Source organism: Branchiostoma floridae, chromosome 4 (assembly GCF_000003815.2).
Source record: "Branchiostoma floridae strain S238N-H82 chromosome 4, Bfl_VNyyK, whole genome shotgun sequence".
Classification (NCBI taxonomy): Eukaryota; Metazoa; Chordata; class Leptocardii; order Amphioxiformes; family Branchiostomatidae; genus Branchiostoma; species Branchiostoma floridae.
In genome coordinates this window covers 5831216-5855503 of record NC_049982.1, presented here as the reverse complement: position 1 = coordinate 5855503, position 24288 = coordinate 5831216, and the positions used below count along the sequence as shown (strand labels likewise).

Genomic DNA, 24288 nt, shown 5'->3' with positions numbered 1-24288 from the left:
GTCAGTTTACCATAATCGTAATAACCATGGGGACAACTCGAACATAAAGGCAGGCTCTATGAGTCGGAAATATATATGATATAATGCTTATCATTTGATTTTTGTATGATGGCATCTTTTTGTTGATAGCATATCATGATACGATCTTCGAAAGAGCCTGACACGTAGAGCCGGCAAGCAGGCCGAGATAACCATACCAGTACTCACGCTTGATTTGAACTTTTGCTTGTAATACTCCCGTTGTCATGGTCTTTAAATTTTTAAATCTATTTTTACAGTTAAAGATATTATAGGAAGGTATTTAACAGCTATGTCCACATTTTGTTGGTTAAAGTAGCACAAAAGCGGCCAGACGGCTATACAGAAGAGACACAAGTGAAAAATCGTGCGACGCTGGAAATATTTTGAACACCATCCGATGCGTTGCGATGACTTGCGATGACTTGCGATGCTTACGATTTTCTTGCGATGTACTGCGCTCATCGTACGATATGCGGAATAGTCCATCGCAAGGAATCGTACGCGCTTTGTGACCGGGGCTTAAGCTAGGGGATAGTGTAAGGACCATCCTCCTTAGTAAGAGCTTGCGTGGTTAGCCAGCGGTTTCTTCGGAGGTTGGTACCCAGACTAGATACACAGATGATGATGGAAAGCTTGAAACTTTCAATTGGCCGATGTACTTGACTAATTCCAAGGATGCTTGGATATCATTTATGTCAGTGGAGAGCGAATTCAGGATGAAAATGATGGTCGTAATCTTGTGATAAGTGAATCCCTCTTTTTAAGTTGTTCACTTTGACTTGGTTCTGGTATATCTATCTTACAATAGAAGAGTTTGCAAAATTTGCAAAAAAAAGTTACTCAAGCATCTATAAATACTGTAAATGCCTTTAATTTCGCGGGGATTTAATTTCGCGGTAGCGGCAAAATGGACATTTCGCGGTGGATTTAATTTCGCGGTAGCGCCATCCCGCGAAATTCAATGCATTTTCAGCACTGCACTGTTGTCACGAACTGCCGTGTAAAACCCGTCGCCTCTACAAACCGCCAGTCGGAAAACACTTGCTGGTTACCCGGTAAGGGTCCTATACCACGGATAGAACAGTTTCCATGCTTTTGACTTGTTCTTGCGTGAGCCACTGTTACTGATCTAATCGTATCTACCCTCTCAATACGTAATAGTATACAGTAGTACGACCTTTGTATCATGGTGAACATACTGTACAGTACTGTAATACAGTTGGTCGTATGAAAAAAATTACATGTGTGTCTTCAGTCAAGACTTCACCGTAGTAAGTATGTCAAACATTTCATTATACAGTGACAAAGACAGTAGTAGTATGTACATGGAGCGGAAAAGGGGCACCTTAGGCGGCGCCAGCCGACGAAATATTCGCGGTGGATTTAATTTCGCGGTGAAGCGGCCGCCGCGAAAACCGCGAATATTAATCCACCGCGAATATTTCTGCATTTACAGTAATCTGGAAACGGCTAGAATTTTCAGGCAACATCCACTGTCTTTCGTCAGTGACAGTCTCCACCGAAAGATAGTGGCGGCAGTCCGAAACGTTTGACCGCTTCAAAAATTATATCCAGTTGCTTGAGTAGCTGCCTTTTGGCGTATTTTATTACCTGGATGCTTAAACTTAATCGAAGTAAATAGCTAAATTGCATACAGGCACGTGCAAAGCCATTCTGTAATTGTTCTGCATCACTATCTACAGGATCGTCATATTCAACCGCCAGGACGACTGTTGTTGGGAACGACTCAACCCCTTCAACATCCACATCGGGGAATCAGACCAGGTCAGCACGAACCCCAAGTGCGGGGGTGATCATGAGATCGACGGGAATCAGGTGTCCGTTACCATCCTGTGTCCAGCAATGCAGGGTCGGTACGTGGGCATCCGTCTTCCCGGAACCGCACGGACACTAAACGTGTGCGAGGTTCAAGTCTTTTCTAGCCCAGGTAAGTCTTTAATATGTTCTATAACGAGATTTCCATGACCTTATACCATCGTTAAACTTTGAGGTTCTTTCATTTTTTCTCGTTGACCATATGCTTTAGTTATTATAATATTAGTTGATCATATTTTCTACCCACATAACATACAATTGCTCAAAGTTTGAAAGGATTCTCTTTACAAAGAATAAATACTATTGTATTCATCATGAATAAATAAGAAGCTGATTGGTATGCCTTTTTTGTCTAGCAATGTCCACCATTACTTCACCTCCGAATGTCATTTGCATTGTGTACCTAATCACAAACGTCCCGAAAAAAATTATACAAAACGAAAAAAATCATTTCTTCATATAGTTCAGGAGATGGTGATAATCCCCATTAAAAGTAAAGTTTGTTGTTAAAGCTACCTTACAGGAAAAAACTGCTCAACAGCAACTTTGGCCAGTGGTTTCACTGACTGATGTTAAGACCTTTCCCTCGTACAGTGACGATGTATCCGTTTGATGAATTAACGCAACTTTCCCGCATTTTTGTTAAAACTTGAGAAGTAACGTCCCATGTGTATCTCGAATTCCTCCAATATATTCAGTGACGACAGCCATACCAACCACCACGTCATCACCAACAACGCCTGCTCCCAGCACTACAACAGAGGCGAGCACCACGATGGCTAGGTCAACAGCAGGGGCTTCTGTATCTACAACATCACCTACAACAACAACATCTCTACCAAGCACTACAGCAGCTGCAAGCAGTACGGTGGATCAGTCAATAACAGTGACTGCTGTAACAACAACGACTCCTATGCCAGATGCAACAACAGCGGCCAGCACTACGATAATTCGGTCAACAGCAGGGGCTTCTGTACCTACAACATCTGCAACAACGACCTCTCTACCAAGCTCTACAGCAGCTACAAGCAGTACGGTGGATCGTTCAACAACAGTGACTCCTGTAACAACAACAACTCCTACACCAGATGCAACAACAGCGGTCAGCACCACTATAGTTAGGTCGACAGCAGGGGCTTCCGTATTTACAACATCTGCAACAACGACCTCTCTACCAAGCACTACAGCAGCTGCAAGCAGTACGGAGAATATGTCAACAAAAATAACTGCTATAACAGCAACGTCTCCATCAACGACTCCTACGCCCGGCGCAACGACATCGGCTAGCACCACTGGGATTCAGTCAACAGCCGGGGCCGCTGTATCATCCTCGACTCAACCATCGAACACAGCCCCGAAAACTACTGTAACAGCAGCGGAAAGTGCTGCTGAAACAACCACGTCTTCACCGACGACTCCTGCACCAGACACAACAACAGCGGCAAACACCACGGCGGATCGTTCAACAGCAGGGGCTGCGACATCTACCTCGGCTCAACGAACGACCCCTGCGCCAATTACTACGGCAAGTACTGCTAAATCAACCACATCTGCACCGACGACCTCTGCAACAGACACAATAACAGCGGCCAACACCACGGCGGATTGGTCAACAGCAGGGGCTTCTGTCTCTACCACATCCCCACAAACTACCCCTGGACGAAACACTACAGCAGAGTTTAATACAACAGTGTCTTCTTCAACAACAGAGACCGGCATAACAATCACGCCTACATCGATGACGCCTGCATTAAACACGAGGGCAGGAAACAGCACAAAGGTGGTGTCGTCAACAACAGGAGCTGCAGTAACCAATACGCCAGGTAGAGTCAACTTATCGTACACCGTCTCTAGTACGGTTCCCTTGTGCCGTTTGGTAGCGTGAGTAGTCTACTGGTTTGTGGCCCTGTCCCTGGATCTCGAAGCCGTGGATTCCATCCGGCTGTGTCGCGCACTCGCCATCCACGCTAGTGAAAAGTCCGTGCAGTCATTACGAGGGAACATTGCTTCTCATTGACATCCTGCTTTGTAAAATATAGTTATGTGGTCGATGTTTCTCTATAACACCACATGCATGATATAAACGTGTAATTAGTAATCATACGTGAGTAAAACTATTTCAAGCCATGTCCTTTACAGATTTAGAAACAGTCACACTGGTACTGGCCATACCCATCTCATGGAACACCTCGTACGAAGATCCGACCTCACCTGCTTTCAAAGAGCTGGAGGCGGAAATTGTAGCCTTGGTCAGTATGAACGGCAGTTATTTTAAACGAGTATTTGTAAGTGTTGTGTGAGTATCGTTGGCTTAGTAACTTGGGATTCTAAACATCGCCTTGAATTTATTTTGAATTATTAACTCATTTCTCATCTTCAAATTACTTTCATCCCCACCTTCTTGAATCAAAGCAACCTCTATTCTACCCTAATCAAGAAAAACGATTTTATTTGCAGATAAGTGACCTATACAGCAATGTATCTGGATTTGCTGGCGTGGTTGTGCAAGGTATAAGGTAAATATGTCTGTCTTCCCATTACCTTTTAGAACGGAGATGTGTCTGGTTGTTTGTACCCCTGTGTGTCGTAACGTAGGTGTTTTTACATTTCCATATGCTAGTTACGTTCATTTTAGACTGGAAACTATTATTAGACAAAAAAACAAACTGTTAATCATAACCTAACTTACAGTGAAACATCCATACGAGAAACTCGATATATTTCAAGGAGGCATGAGATATTCGAGCTGGCTGTTGTTATGTACAGACGTCAAAATTCGTTATTAAATGGTTACCTTTTAACAAAAATATCATTGTCTTACGACTGACTCGTGTTTCAATCGAAGTCGTCAGGACACCAGTGTGGCAGCCTCAGTCGGAGTCAAGTTTGTGGGTGGTGTGACGTCAGAAGAAGAAGTCAGCACGGTCCTTGCAACTGCGCTGCAAAGCTCAGTCTTAGCTATCGGCGGAGTTGCAGTCACTGCAGTCTCGATTGGTATGTTGATATAAGCTTTTGGCTGAGGGATCGTCATTATTTCGCTAAGTATGTGAACATGATATAATTTTAGACATATCTACATACCTTTTTTACGTACTACTTTGATACCAGTAGTTTCTCATTCTGCTATTCAAATGATCATGGTTTAGAATGTATCTATTTCTAGGTCTTAGATTTATGATAGTTTGGAAAGTAGGCTATCTCCGTCATACGAGCACTAATTTGTTATGTCTATTGTTACAGGAAACATGACGGTAACGGGAAACTCAAGCTTGTGTGATTCTTTTACCTGCGCTGATCACGCCGTCTGCATTGAGATAGGAGATGGAGCCAAATGTGTCTGCCAGCCGGGGTATGAAGGCAACGGGACCATTCACTGCACAGGTATATTTTGTTATTTAATGGCACATTTGACGGGAGCTGTTATTCTGTACTTGAATATACTTCTGACAGACTTGAAAGGCATAGTTCAAGTTCGCGATTCAAACACAGTTAATTGCAAGTGTGATTGCAATACGCATTTATGAAGCTCATTTCACAGTATATCAGAGCAAGAATGAGTACCTAGCTTCGTCTAGGGCCGTCCCTCGATAGGACGTTAACTGGAGGTCCCTTGGTCGGGAGCCACATCCCAGGCACGTAAAAGAACCCGCTACACTTATCGAAAAGAGCAGGGGACCTTCCCGGTGTGAGAGGATCAAACCATTCCGGCTTAAATGGGGTAGGGAATTTCCCGAGCAGCCTTCGTAACCCCTGCTTCGCCTATTGGGTCAGTTAGCCCTAACTCTTAGAGAGCAATTAAGCGGGTCTGAATCATTGTAACCTTGTAGTGGTCTTCGAAACACAACTTGTAATTACCTTCAGGTCGTGTCACAATGCTATTTGTTTCTATTGTGATGCGAAGCTATGTAGCAGGACCTCCAATCATAGCTACCAAATCTCCATACGAGAACGTATATATGTTAGAGCTGTCAGTCTTGTTTTTTCAACAGATATTGATGAGTGCGCCACAGGATCTCATGTGTGTCTTCGTGACGAGCTCTGCTTCAACAGAGAGGGATCGTACGCATGTGCCTCATGCTACCCCAACATAGCTCTGGTGGGAGCAGGGGCGAACTCTTCGGCTCCTGTCGACATCAAACGGAGAGTACCTTTTACTGTTCAATCTACCGTAACGACGGACTGTAATGTGACTTACTTCTTCTTCTTCAACTGGACTTTGTACTCGATGGACGGTGTATTACCCGCCGTCAAAATCTCCCTTCCTAAAACTGTTGAAACGAGTGGATCAGAACTCTCCTTACCAAAGAACGTTCTGCCGTACGGAAAAGTCGTAATCCGACTAGAGGTTACGGTGGAAGAGACGTTGTCAGGGTTCCGTGTTGTGATGTTTGCTGAGCAGTGGGTGAACGTGCTATCTTCAGCTCTAGTGGCTGACATTGCGGGTGGCTCTGCAAGGTCGCTCGCGCCAGGCTCCGACATTATCCTCGACGCGTCGTCTTCTACAGATCCAGACGCCATGGTGGTAAACTCAGCGGATTTTACGTACAGCTGGACCTGTGACACAGAAATAGGTGAGTAACTTTGTAAATTAACTACTTTTAAGTTAACTTATTTTACAATAATTGTTCGTACTGTAGAATATAGATCTAAACCAGGCGTTTCAAATGCCACTCAGCAATCGTCATCGGTGAAAAAAATGGCAATTTCCTTTTTTTCACTCCTGAAGAGTCACTCCTAAAGCTTGCATTTGAAACTTCTGTAATTCTCAAAAAATTATCATTTATACCTGGATATCTAACCGTCATTACATAAACGTTTGTATTTGTTTGCACAAAAGTGTTTTTTTTAAGTTTGAAAAGGACACATAACCACCATTGTAACGATCTATTTTGTCGGTATTATTACCAAAGGAACGCCATGCACCTACTTGTTTGGCGATGGAGGAACAGGCCAATCATACACCATTCCTTCTGATAACGTCCAAACAAATGCTGGTTGGATGACTGTGCATCTTAGCGTGTGGTTCCCGGGCAGGTCTGCTGGTACGACGTCCCAGTTCCTGGAGATCTTTCCGGTTGGATCTCCGTCTACATACATTAGGTAACCTTTATTCGTCTATTCACACTGGAAGCCTGCTTGTGCCAGTTCCTGAGATATTCTTCGCAACAAACACTGTACCATATATGGGGCTGAGAAACAAGGTTATTGCTGAAGCACAAATTTTTCTTTCATCACAAGCGATTTTTACTTTAACGTTACATTCATGATTTGGTATTCATAATTTATGCTAATTTGATAACGTCATTAGTGAAAATATGAGATGGCGGACCATATCATAAGTGAATGTATAATTATGTTATTTTTACTCGAATTCGTCATTACCTTATATTTCATATTTATTTTACCAAAAAAAATGTGAACGTTTAAGTAACGTTTAAGCGTAACTTTGGATAACAGGCCCTTAAAAGTGATTTTTCGGTCGAAAACTGGTAGGAACTGTAAGGACCACCATAACCAAAAGCAATGTCCGATGGGCATAGCTTAATCACAATCATTACTCTCATTTCTTTTCACAGGTGCTTCAGCAACTGTAATAGAAAAATAAACCCATCGGAGAAGATCGTTCTGGTGTCAGAGTGCTCTAACTGCGAGGAGAACGAGCAGGTCAGTTACAACTGGACGTTACAGGAAGCTCCGGACCAGTTCGGCAGGTTCGATTTGAACTGGGACACCGAGACCACCACGGGAAGGAACCTGCCTGATGTCGTCATCAAGCCAGAAGTCTTTACGGTGAAATGTCTCAATATTTGCTCGATACAAAACATTGTTCAAACAGCTAGATAGTTTTTGTATCGATCATCTGAACCAGCTGCAGAATTTGCCAGTGATTGAACCTGAATCTGAAGTGTCATAGGTGATTATCCAAAATTACACAGATTCATATGTGCAATTGAAGACAACGTCAAGATAAGATTGTATGCCATTGTTTGCATTTGTTTGAGTAGATGGCTTTATATTATTTGGTTGTAGGAATAAATAGGAGCTGATTTACTTCAAAACATAGAGATATGACTTTGTCTTCACGTGAACTGTCTCAGAATTATCTTAACCTTATTTCCATGCGTATTTTGTTTTTCAATTTCTGATGGATTTCAGATTCTTAGTCACTGGGGAAACAAAACTCATGCAGTTGCTTGCGTACATTTTGTTTCAAGAATCTACCTTCCTGGATATCTAACTTTTAACGACGGTTTTAATTCTTAGTTGCAACTAACAAATTCATCTAACTCCTACATCTACAATAATTGCTAAATTGACACCTTTTTTAGTATCCTGGCTACTGACAACCTTCAAGGGAAAACGTGGTTGATGCAGTATTATGCGAACGACTCTGTAAGGAGCTCATCACTTGAAGTAGCATTGCATATAGACAGTGCTATCTTATGGAAAGAAACATAACAATCATTTATGGGTATGTATTTGGAAGGCCCTGGGAGAGTATGCGCTTAGACTAGAGACAACACTCGATGACGGCCGTCAGGGATTTTCTGAGTACAGTTTTGAACCGAACTTGCCGCCTGTGGAGGGAAGCTGTACAGTCAGTCCGGAAAACGGCACGGCCATGGTTACAGAGTTCATCATTGCTTGTAAAGGTAGGTAATCATATACTGCTATTAAACCGATCAGATTTTCATGTTCTTGATTAACCGCCCGTTGTAGGGTAACAACCTCCAGATAGCACTTTGTCAAGAGCACACATAATGCTTTACTGCAGGTTACAGATATCTACCAATACATAATTCGATAGCTATACCAACAGAATTTGATTTGATACGCTTTGTTTGCAAAATGCAAGCTACATAAAAGGTTTTAATCGTTTCTGAAGTTTGCATTCTTCGAACAAAGTGCTGATTGAGGACCGTGCCGCCCAAAATAATTCTGTATTTTATACACAATATTTCTTTAGGGTTCTCTGACATAGACGAGCCTCTGACGTACACCTTTCTCTTCAACACGGGCACTGCTTCTACATTCTCTCCGCTGTACACAGGCACGGTATGTGCATATTGTCTTCTTGGCGTGGTTCCCTGGAAATGTTCAAGGAATGTTGCCTTTCAGTGTAGGATGTAAAATTTACATATGGATTCGAAAAATATCTAGACGTGAAGCAGTTCATTTTCAGCCTAAGATAGAAGTATCACAAACTGAAGCTAGCATTGCTGGCCTTCATTAGAACTCCGACAATTTAACTTGATTTTCGTTGAAGGAACCGGCAACGCCACCGCAGATCTTTCCAGTGGGCCAAGAATCCCACGACTACGTCGTCAGAATCCGCGTCGAAGTAGCAGACTCCTTCGGAGCAGTGTCATTTGTCGAGACATCTGTGAAGGTGCGTATATGACAACAAATACATAGCATGTGAAAGTAAGGCTCGCTTTTTGAATAGAGTATATGTGTATTTCTACCCATAGAAACGAATCATGCAAACAATGATCGATGTTGCCTTAGCATGCTACACTTCACTGCAATGTAATAAAAACTAAATGTTGTGGTATGTTTCAGGTCGTGGCACTCCCACCAGAACAGTCCACAACTGTAGCCTCTCAGCTTGTGGTGGGAGAGAACAGCCCTCTTACCAAGCTGGTGCGGGAAGGAGACGATAAGGCCTTGGTGCAGATGTCCAACAGTGTCACGTCTGTCCTAAATTCGGCCCAGGCTAACGCGTCGGTCGAGGCAAGGGAAGCAGCAAAACAGGTGTGAAACTGTGAAATGTATTTCTTGTATAACATGTATTCAAGTGGACAGGTCTTATTATTTCTTGCTCATGTTTTTCTATATGTCTCATCCCAAACAGGCCAGAGAGGCTGTTGTTACTGCATTGGCGACCATCAAACCAACAAGCGTGTCGTCCGTGAACCTTGTAGCGAGCGCGCTGGGCTCGGCTACAGGCGGAGGGGACGAGGTGTCAGCAGATGCACGGGTGATTTGGACATGTCATGTTCAAGAATATTAGTTTTGTTGCCTCGCTTAATCAAGACAACAAGCCTACTAGGTATACCATTAGATATACGTGCAAGGTGGTAGAGAAGATATGCGAAATATCCGTCTACTAGGTTTGCTCTTTCGGTCACATCAACACATATTGGGACGGTTTCGTTGAAATAGAATCATCTCTTTTTCAATATTCAGGTTGCCACCGCAAAGTACTTGAAGAACATGGGAGAATTTCTGCAAAGCTTGCCTCCTGAAGAACTGGAAATAACTCAAGTAGAGAGAACTTCTTCAGTCATGTTCGAAGGTACGGTAATTACTGTCCATTTAAGTCGATACAAGTCGTCAAAATGATCTTGATCATTCAACATATTTGGTCCGATACATAACATATCGTCCCTTTACTCATAATATATCGACGACTTATTTGGTCTGACACTTAACATAATACATTTTATCATTTTCAGCTGTAGTTAACGTATTGGCTAGTTCGTCGAAAGTACCAGGTCGGGCCATCAGCTCTGCCGAGGGGAACACGACTGACAGCAAGGACCTGGAAAGGGTAAGTGCACCTTTGAGCTTGATAAAACTCTAACTTGGGTTAGTAGGAAATCTTAATACTTTTATTACGATTCTTGAATATATTGTAATGGAAATAATGGGTTAACTACATGTAATCGTCTGTTCTTTGCCATTCTTTATAATGACTGACCGAATTCCTTTGAGTGCATGGCCACGTTGAGGCTTGTAATTGAGTTCAATGGAACTTTGTTCGTTGTCGGCAAATGTGACTACATTTGATAGGTCACTATTGTAGAAAAAGGCCGAGTTCAGCTTCGAGATGCTTAATAAACATAAATTTAACAGCTTGATGCTGATAGCAATACTACAAACCTACACAAATGAGTTTAGGTTTGAACCTGTCCGTCTCTTTCCTTTACTTAAGGCCAAGGAGGCAACAGAGAGTATCATGGGTGTAATTGAAGATCTGAGTGAACTTGTGATCAGCCGGAAACGACCGAACGCCAAGCCGACTGTGATCAGCCAGGGGCCCTTCAAGATCGCATTTCAGAGACAGAGTTGTCGTGACACGGGGCCACAGATCGTGCGGCCTACGGGACAGAGCGACACGTGGTTCCGCATTCCGAAATTCTCCACTCTCTTTGGGGAGTCTTGTGGACAGTCTATAGCCATAGAGGTAACATTTTGAGTCGTTATATGTGTAATTCTAAAAACGAATCGATATAGATTCAATACGCATCACTGCAGATCCCACAGAATTCGTAAATAGGACATTTTGTGAACGTCATCGAATGCTGAAACAGATTGTTTTCTCTTTTGTTTACGGTTTAGCCGAAGCTGCATTGAGCATGTTAAGGTTAACGAGAATGAAAACAACCTGTAAACGTCCTCTTCAAGCAAATGGCATTCTGGAGACTTGACCGTTTACCATTTCTATACACCATAGAACTACGAAACGTCCTTGAATCCGTATTTCTACGCCAATAACTCGGACAAGATCAAATCACCAGTGGCGTCGCTGAAGTTCAAAAGTGATTCAGGTCCTGTTGAGGTAAATGACCTGCAAACACCAGTCGATGTCATGATGCCACAGAAACCAGGCGCCGTGCTGGTGCAGGCAGAACGCGGGGAGACAACACCGGCTAGCCGGAACGTCATGTCGGTGAGCAAGGACTACTGCAATATCCTACTTTGCTCTGAGGTTTTATTGAAGTCACATAATCAAATGTTTAAGAGCTGGTGTTTGTAAAAATAAAATCACAAGCAAGAAGTTGCTGAAAATCCAACATTTAAGAAACTGGCCGTTACCATGGCAACCAGTAAGCACAGGGCAGATTTTTTTTCAATTTCTTTAAGTTTAGGCCAAGGCCAGACCACCATCGGACTTTGGGGAAAATCGATATCTTTCCTTTTTTTACGTTTTACCATCGTATGCTTGAGTTTTACGGACAGAGCCTTTTAATTCCCTGAGCACCATGTATATAGACTACGAAATACATTTTCAGGTACATAACTTCAGCATTACTGAAGACGCCAGCTCTGTCCATGTCACTATAACCCCCGACGTGGAAGGGATACCCGTCCGTCTGTTCCTGGGCATCAACAGCGGCCCCTCTCGACAGGACTTTGACGATGCAACAACCGTCCCGTCATCGGCCGAGTCACCGTACTCAATCCCATTAGGAAACAACTCGTACCTTCGGCCAGATCCTTTCCAGTGGCTTTTGTCTGCCAGTGACTTGGGACTGACTGGATCGGAGCGACTGTTTCTCGGTCAGTAGATTGTGCTTGTTGATCAAACAAAACTTCAATTGCAAAAGTGCAAACAGTATGAACAGTGCAAATAACAGCTGATGACTGTATGATTCTACAAAATGGCCCTGTAGCCAATTTCTGTTAGCCCCCAACTGTATACCTGCCCATGTGCCTAGTCAATGCTCATATCTACACACAATGTAACTCTTACATATAAAAATACTGATGATTATAGCAGCCTTTCGTGGTATGATAGTGATTAGTAAAATAAAGATAGTAACTGTTTCGTATATGTGAAATGTGTTTGGTTTCCAGGGGTGGACCACGTGCCTTTCACAAATGACACCAATGCCAACGATGACACAGTCAGGTGGGGTGACCTATCAAAAGCTCTGGAACTGGGCTATGACGGACAGAACTTCACCTTGAACTACACCATCAAGATCTTCACGTCCACCTGCCTTTTCTTTGACACCGGCCAAGAACTGTGGAGCTCGGATGGATGTGAGGTGTGTATAGAGCTCTTGTTATCAAAAATGCACCTCAAAGAACCAACTAAAAGGCAAAGCAGAATAAATAGACAAGAACCAACAGCTTTGATACAGAAGAGGCTATATGGCAAATATAGAAATATATTACACAAAAAATGCTATACTAATTAGCGTATCAATATGATTAACGTTAAACCCCAAGTTTATATATAATTCTTCTCTAGGTTGGTCCATTGACAACGACTTCATTGACGCATTGCTTGTGTGATCACCTCACCGCGTTCGGCACGGACTTCCAGTTCTTCGTGGCGCCGAATTCCCTGAACATCTTGTCAGCGCTGCAAGGTTTCACTAACATCATGGAGAACCCGTCTGTAGTCATCACCATTGGAGTGCTGTTTGGACTATATTTACTGATTGTTATATGGGCAAGATGGGAGGACAAAAAGGATGGATTGAAGGTAACATTTTGTTCGTACGTTGATAAGGCAATCACGCCAGGATAGAGAATGATATTAACAAAACCCCTATTTATACATATGGATAATGATAGTATTTCAGCAACATGATGCATCTCAATTTTTACGGTGGTGGGCTAGGAAGTGATGCACAAATCTATCGCAATCTCTATACTTTACAAAGGTTAACACATATATAGATTATTGTGCAGCAGATCATGGCTTTGCTTCTTTGAAATCTTTGTTCTAATGATGCATGTCTCTCTGAAGGTGGGGGCTACAGTGTTGGAAGGGTCGAGCAGAGGCAGTCAGACGTATGAAGTCATGTTGTATACGGGGCCTCAGTCCAACGCGGGGACCAGCGCAGAGGTGAAGCATGAGCCTTTACTATATTCAGTAGAAGCCGCTTAATTGCACAATCCATTTGCCAACGTATTTCGTGCAATTATCCGCGAGGTGCAATAAAGCGAAGTTATCTACCTGGGTCGCACCGGTTTGGGATTTGGGGATTCCGTGCAATGAGCAGAAGTCTGTGGTAATCCGTCGTGCAATTAAGAGGCTTCTACTGTACAACGGTCTGGGCGAAACCCAAGACTTGTGACAATATTACACACATCATGTCATTTGTCTTTTTCCTCATTCTTATTTTATATTGATCTTCATTATCTTGTACTTTGTAAAGCGTACACAGTATTACCTTCAATTACGACAGGCGGAAACCCTTACTTTGTACCAAAGGTAAATACATCAAAGAATGTTTAGATCTTAAAATCAGTAATGCAAACGAAAAGTTAAACTCAATCATAGTGCTGACATTTTTCTTGTCATACAAAAAAAAAACGGCTGTACTATTATTGTGTCAAAAAAGATTGTTCTAATATATTCCACGTGCCACAGGTGTTCCTCGTGCTGAAAGGAGAGCGGGGTCAGTCCGGTCCGCATGTGCTGGAAGACAAAACTCGCATCACGTTCAAGCAGGGTGCCGTTGACACATTCGTGGTGACGTCACCCGTTCCTCTGGGACCAATATATGCCATACATATTTGGCACAATAACTATGGCCCCTACCCCTCGTGGTAAGGTGATCCTCTCTCCACTACAAGATATTTTATTAAGATTGAGTATTTTCGTTCCATGGATTCTATTTTGATATCAAGATGAGTTATAGGCATGTATCCAATTGCAATATATTCACTTTATGGCACCTAAGACTGTTTATAATTGTTCCTAAAGAATGTTATTTGAGACTTTTTACCCATTTTGGTAACGTCATATTTATGTATACCCCTTTGGTTGTGTCGTAACCTAGGTACCTTGACCAAGTCATCGTCACGGACCTTCAAGAGGCTGATAGGCACACTTTCCTGTGCAAAAGGTTTGTTATTGCATCATGTTTTAGATTCAGGTTCTGTGCGTTTCACAATATTCATGTTTTTTTTTTCATTAATTGTATATGCTAAGCAACACCAACAACAAAAGAATAGTTTCTCTTACTTGTTTCGGGGCAAATCTGGCCGTTTTGCATACCTCACCGTATTCCATCCAAGGCTATACATATTGTATTGCCTTTATACATTGATTTTATCGGTAAACTTGTTCATGATGTTATAATATAACAGTTGGCTGGCTGTGGAAGAGGGTGACGGAAAAGTGGATCGAAAGTTGTACAAGGCGACTCACGACGATCTGATCCGCTTCGGTCGTCTCTTCTCCACCAAGACGGCAAAAGACTTCCGCGATGACCATCTGTGGTTTTCTGTGATTGGTCGGCCGGCAACGAGGTGCGTGTACATCAGTGATGAACCTGGGTGTATTCTGTGAGCAGAAGTTCGGCTCCGGCTATATCTTAACTTCTTTTTTGGTCGGGGACTATCGACTAACATCATAAATACCTACAAATGCAATGCAGCTTTATGTCCCAACATTTTTAACACAAAGTGATGATCACATCTTTTAGATCAATCATTGTTAACACTGCCTACCTAAAATACTTACTGTATAATAACCAGTAGGGAAGGTAACCAGATTTAGTAACCTTCCTTCGGCCAATCAGAGGGCGCCATTTCCATGACCCCAATATTTGACCCCAAATCAAGATGGCCGCCGAAACCAGGAAGATCCAGGAACTTTGAGGAAGTGGTTGACACATGATGAAATCTGTTTGCTCTTGTCTTTTGGTAGCACATTACAGTTTCACATTGTTACTTTCATTATTTTTTGGTGTCTGCGTGTCTATCTGAGTGTGTGTTTATGTTTCCGAATATTTCTGGATAGGATAACTTTAGAACCTCTGGATGGAATATATATACTATACTATATGGGAGAGGAGCCCTACTATCAATATTGTAGTATTGACTTTATTAGTAATAGACTTATTAATAGACTTTATAGTAAACACATCTTGTGTAGTCGTATGAACAATGTTTATTTTTGACACTCATGTTGTTAACATAAATAAAAACATTTATGTACAACAGAATTTTAAACTTATTACACTCATCATATTGTAGTCCTTGTTCTGTTACGCATACTACATGTACTAGTATATGTTGAGGCTTTCACACAACACTTGGACCATATAGTCATATAAATATAAATCATTGAAAAAACAGGTAGTGTACGGCGGTCACCATAAAGCACTGTCTTAGAGTCTCTATTGATTAAACATCCTCACACAACATACATGTATCAACATTAACCTTTGCCTTTTTGGTGGCATAACATTGAGGAACATAGTCATACAAATATAAATGATGTACAAAACAGATACCACAGGGCACTGGTAACTTCATTTAGTCCTAACACAACATATCCACATTAACTTATCTTATGGTGATATAACACTGATATAACACTGAGGACCGTAGTCATACAAATATAAACCAATAAAATTAGGGCACTAAGAACTTTATATGGTCCCTACACAACTATCTTCATTAACTTTTGCCTCTTTGACGGCACAATACTGAGGTGATTCTTATATCTAACAAAGGTAATTTGTGACAGACTAATTAGGTTGGCAGATGGATCAATCCTAACGAGGTTCAGAAACTGCTCCATATGATGTACCACATCATTGGTAAGTGTTGTTGTCACTTCCACATAGTCTGAATCTTCTTTTCAGTTGGTAGCAGTGGTCCATTTTGTCACCTATGGGCAAGCACAATATTTCAGAATTGTCACATTTTGAGTGGCATACAAACCATGCCACAGTCCTACCATCACATATTATTATACAGGTCAATTCCTACATGTCTGCTTAATATTTACTAACATACAAATCTACCTACAATTACAACAGAGTAAGTCCAGCAAAATAGACTTAAAGTACAGCATTTTTACAAATACTAGTAAAAGGAACAATCAATGAACCCATCCCAAAAACTGAAGTCTAAAATGGCCTTAAAAAAAATCATTCAAGTCATCAATTTTGTCGCCACAAATGATCTCAGAAGTCACACTTATTCACGATTGTGTCAAAATGATATGCAATTGAAAATTACAGATAAAAAATGGCAGGACTCATGCCCATAGCGATCTCCGCAGAACAACGCCCCCCTCCCCACCTTTAGCCATTATCGCTAAAATTGCGGGTTCTACCCGTTCAAAAAAGGAGGAAATTTTCTAGAACACCATCAGCCCCAAACTAACAATGTAGAAGCATGGTGGAGACTTTGATTCATTCAAGAAAATTTGTAGATTTGGTTTAACCCGCCGCGTAAGGCAAATAAAATCATTTTTCCTACGAAAAAACAACCCGGAAGTGTACAAATGTCCGTGCACTAACAATGCGGCTAGCTATCCCCGAGCAAGCAACTGGTCAACTTCAAAAACTCAAAAATTCTTTGCATCGAAAGACAAACAAAGACAAAATGGCGGAATCGACTCACGACACCCCAAACAATCACGGAAAAACAGCAAAAACTACGACAAATTCCTTGAAAATAACAAGTTAGACCAGTCAAATTACATAAAAAAATGAAGAAATGGACCGTTTACCTGACGATTCGGCCGTCATTCCGGCCAGAAAGTGTTGATTCTGGTGGTTTTTCGCGGCTCAAAAATGGCTTCAGCGCTTTCCCCATGCTTCCAGAAGGGTTCCAGAAGGCGGATATGACGTATTTTGACCTTTGAACTGTTCTCCAAGCAGATATAGAGCCAAAATTCGCATTGAAAATGAATGTAGAGATAGCTTGGCATGGAAGGAGCGGGCCCGCGGGAAAATTACGTCATGGCCCGGAGCGCACGCTGATTGGCTGAAGACTAGCTGAAGAAAGGTTACTAAATCTGGTTACCTTTCCTACTGATAACGTAGTAATACCTTTTTTCTTTGATACTCCACATGCAATTAGACTTAGATTTTCCTAATAAAGGAATTAAAAACGGTCTGTTTTGTAATATTTCAGCCTATTCACCCGTGTACAGCGAGTCTCCTGCTGCCTGTCCCTGCTGATGTGCACCATGCTCGCCAACATCATGTTCTTCGGTGGAGGTGCAGCTTTCCAAAAGCCGCCTCCAGTCTACATCCTGGGGTTTGAGGTACAGTTCCCCATCTCATGGGGAGAGGTACGTTGTTGTAATTATATATCGCTACTCACATTTGCACTTATTTGTTTAACGTACTAGGTCTAGAGCTAATAAGAGTGGCAAAACACAAAATGTTGTATTGAAAATCACGAAGATGCCAAGTCCTGCCCACATGTGGACGTAGACACCTCGCATCTGTTCACATTTCACATCAGTGGATGAATGCACAGATCACAGTGTCTGTTTAGTTCAGCCTACACGGCCTATTTGTATTCAGGTCGATTTCTGATCTTATCTTTCGTGACATGCTTATAATTACAGATCATGATCGGCATCCAGAGTGCTCTGATGGTGATTCCGGTAAATTTGCTCATCGTCCAAATTTTCCGGAACTGCGCCGTCAGACGTTCCAGAAAAATCAGCACTGGTAAAGTTGCTTTTCTGCTTGTTTTGATGAACTAAGAAACATCTCTGGTACCGGTGTTTGCGTGCCAAATCATCCGCGAGTCAACCTGAGCTTTATGGCATCCCAAACAGCTAGGCATCCTCGGCTTGGAAGAAAATTTCGCATCTGTCTTTTCATTTATTTGTTGGAGGATAACGCTAGTTCACCTTTATTCGCGGGGTAACCTTTATCCGTTGTATAAAGTTGTACACCAATGTATTTTGGGATATCAAGTCGACTGACGGTGGTCCCAAACTGTATTATATTGAAAAAAAGTAATTTGAAACTACTGTCCATCTCTGTGATATCCCTAAATATCCATTTTTAGGTACAACGGATATAGGTTACCCCGCGAATAAAGGTGAACTAGCGTTAACTTTTTTTACATTTTACGTGAGTAATGATAACAAAGAAAGTGTCTGTAGCCCTGTCTCTGGAACAAGAAGCCGTTAGCTTGTTTCTGGCTGTGTGCTCACTTGACATGCTCGCTACTGCGTTAAGCTGACAGTGTGATCCACGGTTCATTGTGCTTGACTGTTGAAAAGAGCTGGTGGAATTTTCTCGTACAATGAACACGTTGTGAAAGAAAGTGATCTCGAACCAGTTTTAGCTCACTGAAGAGCTAGTCTTCCACTGGTCGTTACAGAGAGGGCAGACGCTATATGCAGTTATTTACAGGTTCATTGTACCGAGGAAATTCCCCTAGCTCTTTACGACAAGCACAATGGACAGTGGACCACGGCTTAACGTCCCGTCCTAAGGACTGCAACCCTTTCCGGTAGCGTGCATGCCGGAATCGAACTCACGGCTTCTAGTTCCAGAGGCAGGGCCGCTAACCACTGGACTACGCACGCTACTTGTCTGTCTTCTATGTCTCCAGTGGAAGCACAGCTCTTTCGAAATTTAGTGAGCTAAACTAGTTTGATACCACTTCCGCTTCACTTATGTAAAATGTACCTTACATGCAGCTGACAAGCAAAACGTGCTCAGGGAAAATGCCGGCGGTAGATCCACCTCAGGTATGTCATTCAGCAGGGATGATCGGAAATCAGAGGTCTACCAAGTCACGTCGTTACCAGAAGACGATGACACACGCACCCCTACAGACAGCGACGGGAACATGCAAACAGTTGTCAAAGTAGACCAAATTGAACCCCCTGAGAATATTGCCAGCAGTAGGGAAGAGGAAAACTCCGATACTCTCGGTATATATGCTTATTTTCGTTTGCGTGTCATGATATTCCTATCATTGATTGTGCCATGCAGGGTTTGGTGGTCATTAGAAGTTTAATGTCAAACCTACTTACTAGACATTTACATGCTGTTCCAGTACTAATGCCTGTCGGCTTTGAAACAACATCCGTTAAGCTATTAGACATGCCATTGTTAAAAAATAACACTCTGGAGTTTTTTACCTTGTATTTCAGTGATGCAAAGTGACCTATCCGAGAAAATGGCTCAGCTGGCAAAGAAAAAGAAGAAACGCCTTTTACCTGGTGGTGCGTCTTCTTCGGTGAGAATGCTATCGTCGCCGTATTAGCAAGTGTGCGCCCCTCCCATAAGAGAATTCTCTGATCACCCAGCCCATTACGTCCGTTGGAGACGGTCATAGCAACTGCCTTCCGATTTGTCAGGCATAAGATCTGCCATTACTGTACTTAATTTGCTCCGGGCATATTTCCCGTGACTGACGATCAATGGATTTTTTTTATATCAATCAGCGAAATTTGAAACTGGCTAACATACCCTGCATAATTTATAGAAAAAAGTACAAAGCCTGGATTCTTGTGCAGTAGTTGTAAATAAGCAAATAAAGTTGATGAAATTGCGCTTTTTGCTTCATACAGGATGGCTACTTGTATTGGGCACGTGTTCCGTATCTGCCTTCTTCACCATGTTGTACGGGTTCGAGTACGGACGGGAGAAGGCCGAGGCGTGGGTCTTTACATTCCTGACATCATTCATCTTCGACTTGGCCATCTCCCAACCCATCAAGATTCTCCTGATAGGTTTCCTCTTCGCGCTGATAATCAAGGTATGACTACAACTCACCTAACTCAGGTGTAAATGAGTACCTAGCTGCGGCTAGTCGTAGTGACAGGCCTTTGTGGCAGCGGTTGGCCTTAGGGGCATGTTCGGGCATGACGCACCCGCCATGGCACACGAATCAGGGGTAGGAGGAACCCCTTGCATCCTTGGTCCGAAGTCCTCCTAGGAGACGGAAACTCCAAATAATAAACCTGCATCTGCTGGGGCCGTCTTACGTGACATATAGTTCTGTCCTTGTGGGACTAAGTGCGCCAGTAGACGAGAGGGTAGAGAAGGAAGTGCACATCCCTCCTTCGCCTTAAAAAGTCACGTGCAGGCCAGGCGGATTGGTCGCTCAAACCCACCCTGCCCACTGATCTTCGGATACGAAGTAACAGCCATCAACAACTCGACCCATGTTTATCAAATTGCATCTGTCATATGCAGTAGAAATGTCTGACTACTGAGAGTCAAAATATGATTAAATCTTTTAGGGACGTAAAAGCGATCATTCAATAAGATGCGTATATGTTTTCTTCTTTCTTTTCTTTTTTTCTCGTTATTTGTTGAAATGAAGAAACCAGACTCGCTGGAAGACGACGTTCCCCCATCTCCGCTGCACGAAGATGAGGTGTTTGTTGGACTGCAGGCTGAAAACGTGAGTTCCTTACCTACTTGATTTAAATTATTCCTCAATGTCACATGCTTAGTTATGTTGAATATGTGGTATCATGATTATGTTCAGAAATTAATTCTTGTTCGTGAATTGTGTGATCGTTTTTCTGTTCACTAACCCCATTGTCGATGATGATAATTGATTGCGCTGTCGTTTTTGTTTAAGTTTAAGCGAATTAAAAGTTTCTCACTGATGTATTTTTACAGGAACCAAACAGAGATGTTTTGCTAACAAATACGACACCCAGAATACCGTTTGCTTGCCTATTGAAAACACAGCTATTATGATTCTGGTGTTGATATGAATTACTACACATGACTCTGGACAAGTCATGTTTATATTTCACTGCGTCCCAAATTTCAATTATTTTTAGACTAAAGACGTTTTCGGCAAGAAGGCCACCAGACCGATTGCACCTCCGGGAAAAGATAGACTAGCGGTTGCTAGGGAACAGCGATTCATAGAGCTGGGCCTGAGGGATGCCTGTCACGACTTTGTGTTCTACACCAGCTACATCATCCTTTTACTGGTCATAGCGAACGGTAGCAGAGGCAATTACATGTATCACATGTCCACCCACCTTCGCAACACAGTTGTCTATCCGTTCTCAAAGGTATGGATGTTTAAAGATGTAGTGATAATTCTGTTATGTTGGAAAACGATAATCGTTTGATGCATGATAGCTTTTGGAAATAGTACAGATATAAAAAGGTATCAATAACCAATGCCTTTAGTTTTTTTTTTTATCAGGATTGAATAATCATTCTTTACCTGATTTTCTACGCATATTGTTTTCATTATTCATATAACAGCGTTAGTGATAGACAGGGTAACCCGGCTATCTTACAATAGAACTCGTCATCACGTACTGTGGGGCATGCAGCCAGCTGCCTCAGGGCCATGTACTGGTGTGTTACACCAAAGGTCGGTTATACCGGCTATACTCGTAGATACAGAAGCAGATGTCAAACAGGCATACAAGCATGGTAGATGAATTAGCATTTCGGAATTTATGTTTTATTCATCTTGTTTTGCTTTTTAGGTCAATGATTCTACAACGTTTTGGACGTTTGTCAGGGAAAACGTGGTTTCGGATCTTCACGACGTAAGATGGTACAATGATGATGAGTTCAGCAGGCCGGGCTTCCTAACGGACACCAGCTCCTTCCTCGTCGGGCGTCCCAGGCTCCGTCAAATACGGGTCAAGATAAGTACGTGTTACATTTCGTATAATCCATGTGCTACGTACTAGGTATTTGTACATTTGCACTGAGATATACCATTATTACGTTTCGGGATTTCCTAAAATTTAAATGTGTTTGCGTCTCAAGTACATCCAGATGGTGACTTTCAACCTATGAACGCGCTCCACGAGTGGACTTTCATAGCCACGGCGAACGTATTCAAGTCAACTTTTTTTCAAAAGCTGTTTGGGCCACCCACCAGTCTTGAGATGATATGAATAAATGGCGGAAATGGTGCAATAATATTACTCCCTTGATGCAAGCAGTTTTTTTTTTGGGGGGGGGGGGGGGGTATTAAATCATTTTTTGGGTATCGATACAAGCAGACTATTTGATGCTTTGAATGCTTTATTAGTCCATTAGCTGACATACAAAAAACTTGTGCTCAGCTAATCTTCCTGGACTAAATAGGCTCCAAAGATCCTATAGCACTAAGGAAAAGATGTCCTTAAGACGAAAGCACTGTACTTCCAGACGACAGCTGTAGCGTCCCCTCTCCGCTGTGGAGGATGATGACTGACTGTGACAAGCCTTACAGCCTGTGGAATACTGACGTCAGCAGTTATGACGTCGGATGGACACCTCAGAACGTGACCTTTGATGAAGCCAGCTGGGAGAACGTTTCCGACTTCCAAGTGCCATGGATGTACCAGTACGCATCTTTAAGTGGTAAGAACTGAACTTAGCTTCGATTTTGTACACATGTAACCCAACTATAACAAACGTATAAATATCTACTTTTAATTCTGTCCCTATAGGGAGATGCATACATGTATACATAACATTAATACATACTAGCATATGGGTTGCTCTCTATTATAAAATATCAATTTACCAAAGTGTCGGCTTTACTCTTCAATAATCTTCTACTTCACTTCGATATTTGTGTCAACTTTCCATAAGGCTTCATATACTAAACAGCACACTGGTTTACTGGCATTTGCAGCGGCTGTGCCTGACACCGGTGAACATGGCACCTACTACGGCGGAGGGTACATTGTAGAGCTGTCCAACAGCAGCGACGCCGACATGGACATTATAGATGAACTGCAGGAAATGGACTGGATCGATGACAACACGAGGGCAGTCTTCATAGAGTTCATCGTGTACAATGCAAACGCAAACCTGTTCGCCATCTTAACCTTACTAGCTGAGTTCACCATAATAGGAAAGGCCTATACCCAAGGCGAGGTAGGATTTAGATTTTTCTTTAATTTCATGTCGGCCACTCTCAGCTAGTATTGTTCTAGTTTAGAATCTAGATACTGTATAAAACATTTTCATTATTTAAAAGATGTTACATGCTGTGTTACTGTTGGCAACAGGTTGGGGTATGGTATGGAAAAAACCTCGCACAAACGGATAAGGTGAAGTTTCCAGACAATAAGAATAATACAGCTTTAAGCAAAGATGGCTGACGACTACTGAAGCTGGTGCGTTATGCCGAAGGGATATGATACCGGCTATATAGATTTAGATGCAGATACAGGAAGAGTTGCACAATTCTTCTTTCCAGATCATGGTGGTCCGGCTGTACCCCTACACGACAGCCTGGGGTTTCGTTCAGCTGGGATGCCATGGAGTCTTTATTCTCATCACTCTGTATCTCACATTTCGTGAAGGTGAGATATAAGAACATTTCGAACTGTTGAACCTAGACGTTTCTCCTCCAATTATTTCGTCTTTAAATAATTATGTCGCCTTTAAATAAATCATAGAGTATGATAGAAACAGGATTGTTCAAGTGGCCATTAACAGTTATAAAAATGATGTAATCCTAACTAAAGGGGTAATGATCCGACCGAGGGGTATGCGATGTCATAGCCTGGCCATTTGTTATATCCACCGAATAAATCACCGAGTGAGCGAAGCTGAATCTTATCATTCACCACTAGTGACGCTTATAGAACGTTATGGCGTCATAACGACAGTAAATGGGGACTTTTCATTGGTCAGCTATGATAATACATTATTGGCTATACAATAATGCAATTTACCGGATACAGCAAATTTTACATATTTTTCATGGGGTTGACCTGCCTCCACTCTTCTTTTTAAAAACTTTTCCAGTGCGCCGCATTCTGACGCTGGGGACGGAATACTTCAAAATGTTCTGGAGAGTGGTGGAGCTCGTGCTGTCCCTGTTGGCTCTGGCGGAAATCGGGGTTCATCTCTACACCGCCTACCTGATTCTCGACTTCAACAGAATCCAGAACAATGAAGACATTGGGGGATTACAGGTACCGACGTACATAACCTATCGTAGAGGACCAATAAAGACATGTCTTCTTTG

At 42.3% G+C, this 24288-nt stretch overlaps 1 protein-coding gene across 10 annotated transcripts in view; it reads left to right on the top strand.

Moving 5' to 3' along the window:
* The window catches only part of LOC118413477, a 150114-nt gene that overhangs the window by 28132 nt on the left and 97694 nt on the right, over positions 1–24288 (top strand). For 9 of the 10 annotated variants that reach the window (XM_035816897.1, XM_035816894.1, XM_035816889.1 and 6 more), the window contains 11 exons: positions 1725–1969; positions 2556–3680; positions 3997–4106; positions 4315–4373; positions 4703–4851; positions 5098–5238; positions 5847–6428; positions 6768–6957; positions 7434–7647; positions 8345–8510; positions 8825–8913. In XM_035816897.1, coding sequence (XP_035672790.1) covers positions 1725–1969; positions 2556–3680; positions 3997–4106; positions 4315–4373; positions 4703–4851; positions 5098–5238; positions 5847–6428; positions 6768–6957; positions 7434–7647; positions 8345–8510; positions 8825–8913 — 3070 coding nt within the window. The remainder of the gene's footprint in view (positions 1–1724; positions 1970–2555; positions 3681–3996; positions 4107–4314; positions 4374–4702; positions 4852–5097; positions 5239–5846; positions 6429–6767; positions 6958–7433; positions 7648–8344; positions 8511–8824; positions 8914–24288) is intronic. The other variant, XM_035816898.1, reaches the window with a different exon arrangement.